General features: G+C 46.1%; 1 protein-coding gene across 7 annotated transcripts in view; it reads right to left on the bottom strand.

Moving 5' to 3' along the window:
- The window catches only part of TYW5 (tRNA-yW synthesizing protein 5), a 44826-nt gene that overhangs the window by 10748 nt on the left and 17212 nt on the right, over positions 1-16866 (bottom strand). For all 7 annotated transcript variants that reach the window (XM_088475531.1, XM_088475529.1, XM_088475528.1 and 4 more), the window contains exons 2-7: positions 14778-14866; positions 11402-11556; positions 10781-10850; positions 6133-6177; positions 3162-3299; positions 2300-2387 (exon numbers count right to left, since the gene is read on the bottom strand). In XM_088475531.1, coding sequence (XP_088331657.1) covers positions 2300-2387; positions 3162-3299; positions 6133-6177; positions 10781-10850; positions 11402-11556; positions 14778-14861 — 580 coding nt within the window. In that variant the 5' untranslated portion in view covers positions 14862-14866. The remainder of the gene's footprint in view (positions 1-2299; positions 2388-3161; positions 3300-6132; positions 6178-10780; positions 10851-11401; positions 11557-14777; positions 14867-16866) is intronic.

Genomic DNA, 16866 nt, shown 5'->3' with positions numbered 1-16866 from the left:
GGGGAATTCATATACTGCGAAAAACCCCTGCAGGGAGCGGTAGTCTGTGTCACAGGGGAAGAGTGCAAGAAGCTGCGAGATACCCTGAGATGAAAAGGGCAGTATGGTGAAGTAACCCCAAGTGAGGTACAACAATGGGGCCCGCCCGGCGATCCGCAATTGAGAGGATCCCGAGAAAACAAACCGCCCAAGGGGGTCGTGAAAGAGGCCGGCACCAGATGACGCCACATACAGAACCCTTTATGAGTCAAACCCTCCGCACTAACACCTGCAGCACATGACTTGCAGGATAGTAAAAATGGGTGCAGTATAACGCTCTATCTCCTGGTCAGACATATCTGACCCATCTTGGCGGAAATATTAAGCAGCGCTATACTGGTCCTGACTGATGCCAAAAATTAGCTGCAGGGACCCATTTTCAGCGTATGCAACACACAGTTCCATCTAAAATATGGCAACGTGCAGCACGCAACAGTATGTGACAAACCACACAAATATTAACAAGTATATAAATGTGAGGTCTCAGAACCACCCTAAGTACAGCTGTATTAGGGCAGATAAAGAAAAGGGATAGATATACACTGACAGGTGAGAGAATAAAGTACAGTCAGCACTAGCATAAGTCACATACAATGCAGATATATACATATATACATAAACATGTCATATAATATACTGCACTATTACACTGCATGCAACTTACCCAGATTCAGTGTCTGGGAAGGCTACAGCGCTGTGTACACTGACCTGATGGTGAGGTACGCAGGGGGACTGGACTCACTGCCATCTCCGGAGATTTCTGCTGCACCACAGAGATAAAATGGCCGCTGGAGACCTCAGAGGAAGCGTGGCCCGCGGAGGAAGCAGCTCAGCGACGCCAGACTATAGATACTGAAAGGCGCGCTGAGCTGAGGGGAGGAGCCGCTGTAACAGGGAAGGCTGCCTCCCCTGGCCGGCTATTAACCCCCGGGACGCCGGCTCCCTGCACCGATCGTTAAGTCCCTGGTGGTCTAGTGGACACACGGGGTATGGGGGGCCCGCCGCCACTGCCGGCGCCTCCGGTCTGTCCCCTGAGACCGGAGGCACATGACTGCATTTGAAATGCGCGGATCACCGCAAGCGGTGATCCGCGACCTTACCTGCTCCCCGTGGATCCGGCAGCAGTCCTGGGCGCCCGCAGAGTCCGGCTAGTACAGACTCTGGGGTCCCGCTGAGATCCCCAGATCTGTACTGGCGTCTCAGCGCCAGCGGGGTGACGGAGCGGCAGCTTAGACGTCCTATGGACAGTCCGACGCTGCCGCTCTGAAGAGTCCAAAGTCCATGAAAAAACTTTGTCCCTAAAAAAAATAAAATAAGCTTAGGGGCTGCTAATCAGCTCCCCCTGCGCTAACGGTGACCCGACTCCGGCCGGGCACCAACTTAAACTGAGGTGCCTCTGGCTTGGGGGTGGGGTTATAGGGAGAGTGGACCCAGTGCATCCTGGGAGCTAAAAGCTTTAACTGCGTGGTGCCCGGATTTGGTTCCCAACCTATACCCCAAGGTCAACCCTGTGGACCCCCTATGGACCCTGAAGTAGAAAGTACTGTGTGCTGCCCGTGGTGTTTTATGTACAGTAATAGTACTGTGTGCTGCCCGTGGTGTCCTGTGTACAGTAATAGTACTGTGTGCTGCCCGTGGTGTCCTGTGTACAGTAATAGTACTGTGTGCTGCCCGTGGTGTCCTGTGTACAGTAATAGTACTGTGTGCTGCCCGTGGTGTCCTGTGTACAGTAATAGGACTGTGTGCTGCCCGTGGTGTCCTATGTACAGTAATAGTACTGTGTGCTGCCCGTGGTGTCCTATGTACAGTAATAGTACTGTGTGCTGCCCGTGGTGTCCTATGTACAGTAATAGTACTGTGTGCTGCCCGTGGTGTCCTGTGTACAGTAATAGTACTGAGTGATAACAGGAGTGTAGTGTGACTGGGTTATCAGGTGATATAAGGGGGTATAAGGGGCTGCACATAACATCAGTGCCTAAGACAGTCTACAATTACCCAGCAGCTGCGCACGCTGAGGTGGCCCCACTGAGATCAGATATGTTATTGTGTAGCTAAGTAGCTGCTTACTTAATAAATATCTATATCTTTTTCACAATAGTGGCTATTGTTGTGTTACTTTTTGCTGCCGAGCCCCTTACCCAGACAGTTAATGTCCCTTTAGTGACAAATGTGCTGATTTTTTTTGTTATTTGTGAAATACTAAACAAAAAAAAACACCTTTTGGTACCACAGACGCCAGGGGAAAGTGTGTCTTCCGTACCTGACAGGTATAAGTATGGCGCATCCCGTGGACTATACAAGACGACTCTTTTTTTCCCAGTCACCTGAATGAGCAGGTTATCCATCACCTGAAAGTAGAGTAATTGCCTGTCGGTCAGGAGAGTGACGGTGAGCGGTCAGACTGATGGACAGACGCCATTAATGACAGCAAATAATAACTTGTAAAGTCTTCTGATAACTACAATTAATTGTTGAAGAGACTTTGGTCTAAGCAGATTGTAGAAAACATACCAGCCACTAAATAATCCATCTGTATCAGAGATAGCCCCCAATCTTATACCCCTTTTCCACTGCCCCAAAAAACCCGGGTTATTGCCGGCTCGCCACCGGGTCAGGCTGCAGTGGAAACGGCTCCCAAAAAGATAACCCAGGGTCAATTTACCCACCAATCCTACCAAGTTCTCGACCAGGGTTGAATACGGGTATGACCCGGGTTACATGCCAGTGGAAACGGACCCTACCCGGGTTAGGCGACCCTGGTAACATTTCTAGACGGTGATTGGAGCTTCTAAGGCCCTTTTGTGACCTCATCTTTGTGTGCCTCAAAAAATACAGAGTGCCGATGTGTCCTAGCATAAAGAAACTGTACTTTGGGCGCTGTAGAAGAAAACGGAATCCATGCTGGGTAGGGGCATAACGTAGGAGGGAGTACAAGCACGGACAATCATTTCAATGCCTGTGTGCTGGTGCTTTAAACTCATACCCCATGGTAACAGTGTCATTCGTAGGATGAAACAGATATAATGTTTTAGTGTGGCCTATCTGCCAATGCATTTTTAGGTTTGCCAAAATCCCTGCCCATGGCACTTGTCTATCCCCCTATACATTCCCGGGTACCATACATCATAGTGCGTCCAGAGCTGAAGTCCTGGAGAGCTGATACGGAACACACTGGAGAAGAATTGGTCTTTCTTGAAGAACTCCGGAATCTGGATGTCAGCCGCCAGCTCTGGGAACTGCGTATTGAGGTCTGCAATATCCTGCATACACAAATAGGTGACAAACACAGAGATAAGGTGTCAGGAGGTGACAAGAAAGGACAGAACATCAGTGATCTTCATAGTGCTCAGATTTGCTGTGACTACAGCATTCTCACTTTTATTCACCCAGTATTCATATAAAGCAGAACAGGTTATCTGGCAATCAGTGCTTGGTGCAAGGAAGCAGGATTAGGATGAAGAGATAATTATATGCAGGCTGGGGCAAAAGAGAATAAAACATAGGGCCTGATTCAGACCCGCTCGCGAGCGCTATTCGCTCGCAAGTGGGTCGATGGTGGCCCAGTGCGCATGCGCACGACGGAGCCGGCTCCGTCGTGCGCATGCGCGAGACCTGGATAGCGACGGGGAAGCCGTCGCTCCGGGTCTCGCTACAAAGGGGGCGTGCTGTCGATGTTGAGTGACAGCACGCCCCCTTTGGTGGGCGGGCCGGGGACGTGTCTGCCCAGATGGAGGCGTTCCCGTGGGAACGCCTACCGTCTGGGGCCGGCCCTACTGACATCACAAGTGATGTCAGTGGGAGTGCTTTTGGCTCTGATAGAGCCAAAAGCACTCTTGGGCTTGCGGCAACGAGACCCTACCACAAGGGTCTTGTCGCAAGCCCGATGGTCGCGATGGTCTTGACCATCGCAACCATCATCACTGGCGCTCGCATAAGCTGTGGGTGGTAACCCACAGCTATGCGAGCGTCCAAGAGGCCGCACCATTAAAAAAAAAAAAAACGCCCTGGTCAGAGCGGGCGCTCGTTCAGAGCGTCCGGCTCTGAATCAGGCCCATAGATCTATGTGACGTTATGCAGTTTATGCTGAATTGTGCAAGTTGTAAATACCTTTCTGCTTCTTCAGAAAACTTTGACTTGTTAGGAAATAGCATTCTTTTATTTATTTCCCCATACACATCAACTAAATCTACCCAAAATGACCAAAAACAAGTTCTTATTGATGGTGCAAGAAAGAGAACGAAAAAGCAAATGTGTGTATTTCTTTTTGTTTTTGTTTTTTTTGTTTAACACAATCATGAAATACTTTGTGGTTCTTGTTTCGGCATTAATCCACCTTCCCAAAACAGCCAGAAGCAGGATTCTACACATCGGTTTTCATTAAAAAATCTGCACTTAAATATGATATTGTTATTATTGTATAACTCCCAACTTCTTAAAATTGTCTGCTAAATGGGGTACTATTATCTGCTGACCACAAGGGGGCTTACTGTCTTTCAAATGAGGATGCACCCAAGTGTGGATGTGCCAGGATGGGGGAGATTGGCACCTTTAAAGGCCTTCCCAGTCCCTGGCTCTGCTAGTATTTCTGCAGGGCAGGGTAATTTTGTCTGGTGATCAGACAGGCAATACCCACTAATGGTGCGTACACACTGGGCGATTAAAGTGGACGACTGAACGATAACGATATCGTTATCGTTCAGTCGTCCACTTTATCGTCCATTTTTAACACAAAAAAGATGAACGATGACGACGACGCGCGTTCCCGTCATCGTCATCGTTCATCTTTTTTGTGTTAAAAATGGACGATAAAGTGGACGACTGAACGATAACGATATCGTTATCGTTCAGTCGTCCACTTTAATCGCCCAGTGTGTACGCACCATTAGAGGGCGACATCAATTGAAAGAGGATTTACCGAGTTCTCTGAGTTTATTGAAGCCAGGATGGGAAAGATTTCTCCATTCCTGATCATGATGTCTGTAGTTCGGAGGGCCAGACAAGGAATACTAGGGGGGCACATGGTTTGAAAGAAGGAGAGCCTATCATTTAAACAAGGGTGTCACAGAGTCTGTAGGCGCCAGGATGGGAGAAAGTTTATCCCGATTCTCTGGCATTTTACAGCATAGTATAGTGACTGGGAGGGAGCCAGGCTTAGTGAGGTCACCATGCCTCCTGGTGCGATGACCTCATCCAACTTCGTTCCTCTCCCATCTCACCAGCAGTAACTAGCAGTGGGGGACTTTTAGGTAAGTTTTATAGGCGGCTTAGGTATGCTGATACATTGCGATCAGTAGGTGGTCTCTATAGGTCAGTAAGAACCTTATTATCCTGAACAAGCACACCTGTGTCTATAAAGGATTTTGGTGATGTGCTATCAGGACAGGGCTCCCTTCCTCCCGATTCAACTTAGTACAAACTTTACATTCCAGTTGTCCAACACGGATATTGGTGCGGCATGCTAATTGTGAAAATATATATCAGCATAATGCTTTAAACAACTACAGTCAGGTCCATAAATATTGGGACATTGACAGAATTTTCAGATTTTGGCCTCTAGTCACCACCACAATGGCTTTGAAATGAAACAAACAAGATGTGCTTTACCTGCAGACTTTCAGATTTAATTTGAGGGTAATTACATCCAAATCGGGTGAACGGTGTAGGAATTACAACGGTTTCTATATGTGTCTCCCACTTTTTAAAGGGGCCAAAAGTAATGGGACAAGCTAAACAATCCTAAATCTAACTTTCACTTTTTAATACTTTGTTGCAAATCCTGTGCAGGCAATTACAGCCTGAAGTCTGGAACGCATAGACATCACCAGACGCTGGGTTTCATCCCTGGTGATGCTCTGCCAGGCCTCTACTGCAAATCATTGGTACAATATATTCCTGTATGCTTTTGTTACCCAGAAAACAGGATAATGTCGGCAGGAAAAAAAAAGTGCAGTGAGCGGATTTAGTTCTACGAACCAATATACAGTATGTACCGTATACACGCAGGTTATACAATAGCATCTCAGCTGCTGTTTCTATGCTTGTTTGGTGTTTCTGCGTGCGTAGTAATATTTACTGTGTGCGCTTACTTTTTACCTTGCGAGGGTCTTCACCCAAAGATCTGAGATAGTACTTCTCATCCTAAAACAGAGAAATAAAGGCACATTTGGAGAAATTAGTTGTCAAGTGTAATGTAGTCATAATTAACGATAAGTTACTTTTTTTTTTACTCAACTAAAGTACATTTCACACATTTTGGGGGCTTGACTTAGGCAGCATCATGTGGTATAGGTTTTAACTTCAACTGTAATAAATGGGTAACCGTAAGCAAAACCCCCCCCAAAAGTGTGTGGAGGGAGGGGGGGGGATCTGTTTCGCCATACTGATCTAGGCTGTTTAGTAAATGGCTTTTACCGAGTAGGGTATCAAACGTGTGTTCAGTTCTCTTACAAAAATAATTGTTATAGTTAGAAAAAAATGTACCTTTTCTTTTCTAAAGGTTTCGTTCACATAGATCAGGAGTGTGAAGGGATTAAAACAAAATATAGAAATGTGACATCACAGGGTCAGTCCTGATGCCCCCTTAAACATGTGACTTATTGACAACGTAAATCAAGCTCCAATGAGCCGTACTTTAGGAGAAAAGGGAACGTTTGTAATTACTTAGCAGTGGGTTAAAAGAATTGCCGGCAGTAATTTAAAATCCCTTTTTTTTTTTTTGTAAACAACTCCCGATATAGTCATAGCCAACAAACACAACCCAATCTCCCAAATGGCCGAGCAGAGCATCGGCAGGGGTGCGAGTCATAGAGCATAGTGCGGCAGCCACCTGACTGCGTTCATAGATGACGAATATACCCCCTCTTTTACCGTCACCATCCCCCATCATGTTATATAACCAGGAAATGAAAGATAATTAGCACTAAAGTCCTAGGTTACGGTTCCAGGTTTGGAGTATAATACCCAACATCTTCTCTTCAACACGCATGTATGAGGAGACAGGTATGAGACTTCATATGTAATTAATAATGATGTATTGGCTGCGCAGACTACTTATAATGATTCAAGGATGTAAAAAAAAGAAACATTTAATGATATGCATATATAAAATAACAATATAATCTCACAAATGATACATCTAAAACTGTATTCTGAAATTGAATAACTATAATGTAATGTCCCATACAAAAATAAATAAACATAGAATGATGCCTTTGAATTAGGAGGTAAATATTTACCATGTCCAGATAATATTACTGCGTTTGATGCCAACCATTCTGGAAAAAACTCCGGAGTAATGTCTTAGATAATGAAGCAATGAGATCCGAGATATCCACAGGTAGTGTAGAAAAGATAGGTATCCCGCTTATATGTCTCATAGGACGGCGTCCCACCTATGTACAGTCCGCTTGGAACAAAACAGCCAGTGTGTTCCAGATGTGAGCAATGTGGTGGAAGCTCTGGTCCACTATAACAAGTGAAGGATCAGACAGGGCAGTCCAATACAATGGGGATATGTACTGCCGCGTGTACTGACCAGGTGAGAAACGCCAGCACTAGGTCCCGTTCAGCAGTGTGATAATGACTCTCAAACACTGCAGCTGGATGAGGAACCAGACGGGGAACTCTGCTTCAATATAAATACACACTGCCGTAGGATATAAATGATCAATTATAGCCGGCAATGTTCCGTACGGCAGTCTTACTGTAATATGGACAGCAGTGTAGCATCCGGCACCAGGCTGGTGGATAAATTCCAACTGAAAGACTCTTCCACCACATTGCTCACGTCTGGAACACGCTGGCTGTTTTGTTCCAAGCGAACTGTACGTAGGTGGGATGCCGTCATATGAGACATATAAGCGGGATACCTGTCTTTTCTACACTACCTGTGGATATCTCGGATCTCATTGCGTCATTATCTAAGACATTACTCCGGAGTTTTTTCCAGCATCATTGGCATCAAACACAGTAATATTATCTGGACATGGTAAATATTTACCTCCTAATTCAAAGGCATCATTCTATTTTTATCTATTTTATTTTTGTGTGAGACATTACATTATAGTTATTCAATTTCAGAATACAGGGCCTAATTCAGACCCGCTCGCGAGCGCAGGAAGCTCGCGAGTGGGTCGATGGTGCCCTAATGCGCATGACGGAGGGAGCTCCGTTGTGCGCATGCACGAGACCCGCATAGCGACAGCCAAGCTGTCGTTATGGGTCTCGCACCAAAGGGGGCGTGCTGTCGATGGTGAGTGACAGCACGCCCCCTTTGGTGGGCGTGGCTGCCAGACGGAGGTGTTCCCATGGGAACGCCTACCGTCTGAGTCCGGCCCCACTGACATCAGGAGTGATGTCAGTGGGAGTGATTTTGGCTCTGATAGAGCTAAAATCACTCCAGGGCTTGTGGCTGGGAGACCCTACCGCAGGGTCTCGTCGCAAGCCCGATGGCCGCGATGGTCTTGACCATCGCGACCATCATCATGCCGCTTGCTATAGCTGTGGGTGGTCACACACAGCTATACGAGCGGCCAGGAGGCCGCTCCATTTTAAGGTAGGAGGGCCCTGATTCAGAGCGAGCGCTCTGGTCAGAGCGTCCGGCTCTGAATCAGGCCGACAGTTTTATATGTATCATTTGTGAGATTATATTGTTATTTTATATATGCATATCATTAAATGTTTATTTTTTTACATCCTTGAATCATTATAACTAGTCTGCGCAGCCAATACATCATTATTTGTTTCTTGGAGACATAGCACAGTTTTCCTTAATTGGCAGCTGCATTTTAGATATTTAATCGGATATTCCTACACATGCGAGCGCCACTGGCACTAATATATTTGCTTTTCATATGTAATTAGTCAGGACAGCAAACCCCGAAAGGGCCGCGCCGTAGACAGACGTTACCTCTGTCGAAATCAAATAATCGGATATGAGCGTTTGTAATTATTATCTGACGATTTAGTCATCTATGGTCGGATGACGAATTGCTTGGACGCTACCCTGCGACAGCACAATTCGTATACGCACAAATATATTTTATATCACTACAGAATTGGTCAGAGTGTGGGAGACAGGTCTGGTGTGTATGTTTGTGGGTGTTTGCATATGTATTGAGAAGGCTCCGCATACTGAAACTAGTATGCCTGTAACAAACAATTGAAATGTACACAGAAACTAGCATGCTCAAAAGAAGTTATCTAAATGAAAATTTAAGGGTTGTTGTAAAAGAACCTGCAAGTCATTTGCAATTGTAGGCCTCTTTGTTCAGTACTAGCCTAGTCCAAAGGAATTGGAATTTAGACTAGGGGAATTGGTATGAAATACCGCCGGCCGCATTCCCGGCAGCGGCAGCCCGACATCAGCAGAGATCCCGGCAGCGGAAGCCCGACAGCGCTGGAAATCGCGATCGTGGATAGGCAAGTATTGTCTAACCCAGGGATTCCCAACCACGGTCCTCAAGGCACACTAACAGTCCAGGTTTTAAAGATAGCCATACTTGAGCACAGGTGACTTAATTAGTACCCAAGTTATTTTGATTTAACTGCCTGTGCTCAAGCATGGATATCACTAAAACCAGAACTGTTAGTGTGCCTTGAGGACCGCGGTTGGGAATCACTGGTCTAACCTAACCTAACCTAACCCCCCTAACCCTCCTTAGGGGTGCCTAACCCTAACCACCCCCCTAAATGCCTAACCCTAACCACCCCCTTCCCCGCTGCCTAAACCTAAGTCCCCCGGGGGGAATGCCTAACCCTAAGTTCCCCCCCCCGGGGTACCTAACCCTAACCCTCCCCCTAGCCTAACCCTAACCCTCCCGGGGGGGTGCCTAACCCTAAATCCCCCCCGGGTGGCCTAAACTTCACTCTCCCCCCCGCGGCTGTCCGCTCATGGCGCCCGGCATTACTACGATCGGGATGCCGGGCGCCGGTCTCCCGGCGTCGGGGAAATGCCGGGCGTCTACATCTAGATGCCCGGCATTTCACCCTTGCCGGGATATGACAGTCGGGGAGCCGGCTGCCGGTATTTAGGCAGTCGGCTTCCCGATTGCATAGCGTGAATAGGTAGAGGAAGACCATTGAATTAATTAGAATGTGGCACCTACAAGCAGCTGTGGGTAATAAGCTTCTATTTACACCTTAGAACTAGTCCAGGCAATACTTGGATGTTAAAATATGTCAGAAATAGGGAGGAAGCCGCATCATGTATTCCCGAAATATGGATCATCGAGAGAATTTGGTTATATTGGGAAATGTTGTATGCATTAAAGGGGTTACTTTTAATTAGTTATGCAGAGGGAAGACTACACAAAGAAACAGCTCCAAGACCAAGCCATCCCCCTAATGACACTATATGAACTATCCAATGAGAAGATCAAGCTGGAACAAGAACCAATGAAACAGTGTTTGTCTGTCCCCATTGTGTTGATACATCTTGGAAGAGTATATATATGTTTGCGCAATGGACTAGGCCAGTAGTCGTTACCTGTTTGATGACCACAGACGTCAGGATTGATCGGCTGGGACCTGGTACCAGGGTGCAAGCGTATGTATTTGGCTGTAACCTTGTATGATAATTGTACTTGCGCTCATTGTCTAGATCAAAGCGTGTATTATTTCTTTTTGTCGAATAATATAACTTTTTGTGCTTTGGAAACACAATCGGGCTGGTCTGCAATTATTATTGTGTGCAACGCTAAGCAGCGACTTTAGGGGTATAGAGATAGGTAGGATTCCATACCTCTGAGATGAAGAAGTCCGTGTGCTTGTCCTCCGCTGCCCTATGCACAAATACGTTAAATGGCAGAGATCTGAAAGAGAAAAAGCCGGCAGTGAGAAGAGACATCACGTTTTATTAGTCTTCATTCTAGCACCTTGCACCTGTCACACCCCGTGCAGTTCCACTTTCCTGCCTGGGGTGTCGCTCTCTGCTCTGGTGGTTCTAGCACACTCAGCTGATGCAATAGACTTCTGATATACAGACCAGAGTGTGCAAGAAGCACCCGAGCAAAGAGCGGCACCCCAGGCAGGAAAGAGGAACTGCACGAGTTCTGACAGGTGCAGGGTGCTAGAGTGAAGACTATTTTATGTTTTCAGCAGCTTATGAATTGTTTAACGGACCATGTAAATGTAAATGACAGACTGACACAGATACAGAAAAAACGGGAATGTTAGAAACAAAGTGAACATAGATAGGCGTTAGCGGATGTCTCCAGGTATGGTCAATCCCTTCTACCTAAATATAAATACATCATAGTAACGTTAATAATGCTTCATACTGTATCAGTAAGTGGTATTTCTCATGCATTTCAGAGAGATGGGAATAAGTAAAGGAACAGTGTTACCGTCCCGGCCTCATCACCTGTATAAGAAATTCTTCTGGATAAAATCCATCTGTGGCACCTCAGACACGTGGATTTTCACCTCTCGCCCGCCACCTTTCCTGCTCATATAATCCAAGCTCCACTGGGTCTTACAGGCTCCCAAATCCAAGTCTGTCAGCACCGCCGGCTTCCTCTACGAATCAAACGTCATCCAGTTACATGCAAACCTTAAATGTTCCATAATATCTGTTGATCGGTGTAATGGCTCCGTCATGGCACCCTCACTGGACATGCCTAGATAGGTCAGAGTTACTTGTGTTGGGAATGGGGTACACCATATCTGAGGGGGGCGTATGACCCTGGACTTAAGAGTTTTCTACTGATGAATCTCAGAATATAGAATGACCATTAAGGTTGGGTACGATTACAGATAAAGGGGTAAATTTGTTACACCAAGTCGTCGCTTCTCAATGTGTGTAAGCATGTCATTTATACACAGCGTGTTTAGCTGTGATTAGTATTGCCATATAAAAATACAAGTGTCCTATATACGGGCTCATGCTCAGCACACCGCTGACGCTCGGTGATACCTCCAGGCCACTTTACGCCGGTCTCAGCTCACACGAGATGCAGCAATCATGCGCCATTTGCGAGTTCGGATGCATTGCGCGGCACATGCGTACACCGTGATTTGTAGTTCAGGCGCATGCGTAGACGGCACGAAATCAGGAGGTGCCTCTGTTTTCCCAGATACGTCCAAGGCAGAATGGGGCACAGTATGGGCAAAGCATGAATATAACAATACCGCAAATGACCAGTCACAGTTATTTATCATTATTTTAGGCTTTGATTCTGTCAATGTGTTATTATTGAACGGTTTATAGTAGTTATATATATATATATATATATATATATATCTCCACCGCCGTCACAGCAAGGTGTTATTAGCTCATTATGTTTACCGTGTTTTTTAAAGACTCAAAATATAAATAAATAAATATATTTACTTATTTATTTACTGACCCAGGCATCTTTTTTTGTCTAATCGCCCACACTACCTTTTCGGCAAAAAAATGCGCCCGACGCTAGCAAAGTAACACAGGACCTGGCGACTCACTCACTCACGCCAGGCAAGTCGCGCTACGTGGTGTATTGAGGCTAGATGTATGAGGACACATCTGTACTTCTAAAGCAGGGGTGGGGAACCTTTTTTCTGCCGAGGGCCATTTTGATATATATAACATTATTTGCGGGCCTGGTTTAGGCCATGCCCCCTCCGCATGATGTGACATGGGGGCGGGGCCACAATCGCCGGTGATTACAGCAATGCCTGGAGCATCCTGAGGATGCTCCGGGGAGCTGTAAGGGCAGCTGTGTGACTGAAGCATCTTAAGGACGCTCCAGGTGGCACTGCTGATTCAAATGATCCCGAGGGCCTTATAATCCCCCCCGGGCAGGAGGTTCCCCATCCTTGATCTAAAGTATTGCAGCAACAGCTACACTGCTTCTACAGCCATTTCCCTGTGCAATTCATGATGCCATTCCAAAGTGTGCACCTGCTGACTGTAGAGTAACCTAATGTTAAATTGCTATGAACAAGCACATTTTGAAGAAAAAAAACAAAGGAAGGGGGGAAACTACCAAATCCATTTATTCCAAGCTGAATTTTATTGTTTGGGAACACATATTACAGAAAAATCCCTTTTTAAGCATAGACACCCATTAAGTAGGAACTTACGCTGAAACCGGGACAGATAGGGAGGGAATAATACAAACACAGCCAAATCTTAAATTCGTTTGGAAAATGGATGGTGACCGTACAGTATAAATATAGTTAATGGACAGATCTGGCCACTGTCCCAAGCACTTTGGGCCGGAACCAGGTGAACGTTAACTGCACGCAATGGCGATATACACGCAGCTCGCCGATGTTAGAAATACTGCGCATGCGCCCGCGTTGCATCCCGATGGTTACCGCCGGGAAACGCAGAAAGAATTTGGACGCAAGAGCCGTGAATTTAACTTGACGTTCCTTGGGGGTAACAGGGGATTGGTTAGAGAGACCAGGTGTGTCGCTGTCTACAACTACATCTAAAGACCTAGTAGCGCTGACACACGACGCCATGTTCAGACAAAGAAAATGCATCCGCCATAGGCCTAGTGCAAGCTTCGATGGTGCAAATGACGATGCATCTAAATTTCCCCTCGGGGAGGCTTAGCGCCACTGCAAGTATGCGTCTGAGCTTGAAGATCATAGATAGAGGAATTCGCATAGCGTCGAAGACACAACTGGGGCAAAAGACGCGGCTGCGTCCACCTCTAAATCAAGCGCTAGGTGTCTAGATCTAGGTGTAATCTGACCACACACAATGAATAGATTTGGCTGTTTTGCTTTGTGTCTGATGTGAACTGTGATCGCCAATTATTTTGGCCAAAACAACCGGCAAATTGGGGTGTATCTGATCTAAGGCTAGCGGGCCAGGCCTCTGCATGAATGGACAGATTTACTAATAGAATTACTGTTGCAGATTAGTGTAAGCAAAGCAATAAGGCAACACAGTGAGTGGTTAGCATTAGCAACTCACAGCCCTGAGGTTTTGAGTTCAATTCCCAGCCAAGGTACTATCTGAATTAAGGGTCTGATTCAGAGCCGGACGCTATTTACGCTCGCTCATTCAAAAAAAGGGGGTGGCTATTTAAATGAACAGTTCGCTCTTTGCGGTCTGTTGACGCCTCTAGGTCTGAACGAGCGAACAAAACATGCGGACGTTTTTTTCGAAAAAACGCCCCCTGGCCGCTCGCACCATTCGTCATGTCCGCTATTTATTAGATTAATCGAGTACATCGAACGGCGTATGAACTGCTCGCTATTCTTTTGGTTGGTTTTTCCTACCGCAATCATGCGAGCAGTTCTGGCTAAAAGACACCCAAGTGACGTGGTCGATGACGCTGCTTTCTTAATTATGCACTCCCATTAAACGCCCGTTTTGACCGTTTGGCACGCCTGCGTTCAGATCACCACTCCCCGTTTTCAAGCACCTTCCCCTGTTACCACCCACAAATGCCTCATTCTGTCACTCAAAATAGCAGGCATTCACTATATTGCGAGCACACGATTTCTGACCGCACTGACTGGTTCGCGCATGCGTACTAAAACCCATACGCATGTGCAGATGTGCGAACATCGCTCGGAACGAACGAGCGGACGCTTACGAGCGGCTCTGAATGAGACCCTAAGTTTGTATGTTCTCGCCATGTTTGTGTGGGTTTCCTCCGGGTGCTCCGGTTTTCTCCCATGCTCCAAAAACATACTGGCAGGTCAATTGGCTAATCTGCTGCATTAATTGACTGTTAATAAATAATTTTATGTGTTGTGCTTAGTGCAGAACATTAATTCATATGTTAAGCATTTACCAAAGGATAGAGTTCATGTAGAAACCTGTTTTTATCCACTCCGGAGTATCTCGGCACAAGGACTTTTGTTGATTTAAACTCCATAGCACCTATACAAGAAATAGATGGTGAAAATAGTTTCCGGACAGCTGCATTTGCAAAGGTTAATAAAAAAGACAAACATTCATTTTTTTTGTCTATACGTATGTTGAGTGAAATCCCAGTAAGGTATAGGACACCATTTGCAACAATGCAGACTCAGCTCACAGTAGCGACTTCCCCAATAGAAAAATCGAAATAAAAGAGTATGCAGCAGCAGCAATATACAAGGCTGTGGTTCTTTTATTCAAAAAGCCGGGAATAGCGGCATAAGGGAGTCAGAAAAATATGGCAGTGTGCAGTAAGCAATTCTGCAGAACTCTTTGATAAACCAGAGTTCTTGTCGCCTTCAAGAGGAGGTAAAACGATACAAGTCATCCACAACCATCAGACGTAAGGTCGCACATGCGCAGCACCAGTGCCAGGACAGAACCCAACAGCGAAAGCTTTTGCCGCTGTCATAAGGTTCCCCGGGACAAGTGCCTATCTGAGGGGCTGTACTGGCTCAAGGGCATTGATTAATAACCTTGAAACGCATTCCCAAATCACTGTGAATAGAGGAGATAAGGGATATTAGTTTTTTGGGTATTTTTTCCAATTATAATATATAGAACCCTCCTAATATAAAAATGCATTGCCTGATCATCAAATGATTCACACAACTGACACCCCACTTATTGGAGCAGTAACGCGTGAATAAGTGCGTCAGTGGTAAATAGTAGCCTCAGTCACAAAGGCTAATACACAATATATTTGGTATACTAAGGGCGGTATTCAATTGTTATAGCGCGCCCGATCTCCCGTCTAAAGTGACGGGAGATCGCGGGGCGCTATTCAATTGTTGCTGTTTTCCGTGCTGATTGCACCCAAAGTGGTTGGGTTTAGCCGCGTAAAATGGCTACCCCCGACCAAAGTGCTGGGCGCGATCGCAAAAAGTGCTGTTTGGGCCCTGGGACTGCGAGCTGAAATGGTGCGCTGGCAGCTGATCGCGCCCGACAGGAGGAGCAACTGAATAGCTCCAGTCAGGCGCATAAAGGGGAAAAACAATTGAATACCGCCCATTATCTCCAAAAAGGGTGTTAGTGCTCCGTCTCAATAAAATTATCACTGTACATGAATGAGTAACAAATAGTCAATGTTTGCCGACACTCTGACACTAAAGAGCCTATTTACTAATACTCCTTTTCCACTGCTGCAATAACCCAGGTTATTACCGGGCAGGGTTGCATAAAAATCAAATTTTTAAAAAAACCATCAAAAACGGATTTATTTGATTTAAATCAGATTTTTTTGGTGTTAAATAGGATTTTTTAATTACATTTTTTTTTTAAGTAAACGTTTTACATTTTAAAACATTTATTTAAAGAAAAAAAAATTTAATTAAAAAATCCTATTTAAATCAAATAAATCCATTTTTGATTTTTTTTTTTTTTTTTTAAATCCAATTTTCATGCAACCCTGCTACTGAGTCTTCCCGAGTCACGGCTCAGTGGAAAAGGGTCCCTGAAAAATACCCAGGTAGCTACCAGGGTTGGTCCCAGAATGGACCCAGGTAATGGTGCAGTGTAAACGGCGCGACCCGGGTTATCTAACCTGGGCCATGCCTAAAATTAGCTGATTGGTGGTTGTGGAGCAGTCACCTCCCACTTTTTATGACCTCACAAGTTTAGCAGGACAGACCCGGGTTCAGTGTGAACGTGGCTGAGCTGGGAATAACCCTGATCGAAGGTGCAGTGTAAATATGGTCTAACGGTATACAATCGGGAAGCCGGCTGCTGGAATCCCGGCAGCCGGCTTCCCGACTGCTTTATCTCACCGTGGGATAAATGATTGGCGTCTATATCTAGACGCCACTCATTTCCCCGACGCCTGGAGACAGGCGCCCGACATCCCGATCGAGCGGATACCGGGCGCCGCGAGCGGACAGCCGCCGGTGGGGGGGGGGGGGAATTAGGGTTAGGCACCACCCCCGGGAGGGTTAGTTTAGGGGGAGGGAGGGTTAGGCACCCCC

Source organism: Taudactylus pleione, unplaced genomic scaffold (genome assembly GCF_031769625.1).
Source record: "Taudactylus pleione unplaced genomic scaffold, aTauple2 ptg000173l, whole genome shotgun sequence".
Taxonomy (NCBI): Eukaryota; Metazoa; Chordata; class Amphibia; order Anura; family Myobatrachidae; genus Taudactylus; species Taudactylus pleione.
This window is presented reverse-complemented; position numbering and strand designations above follow the sequence as displayed.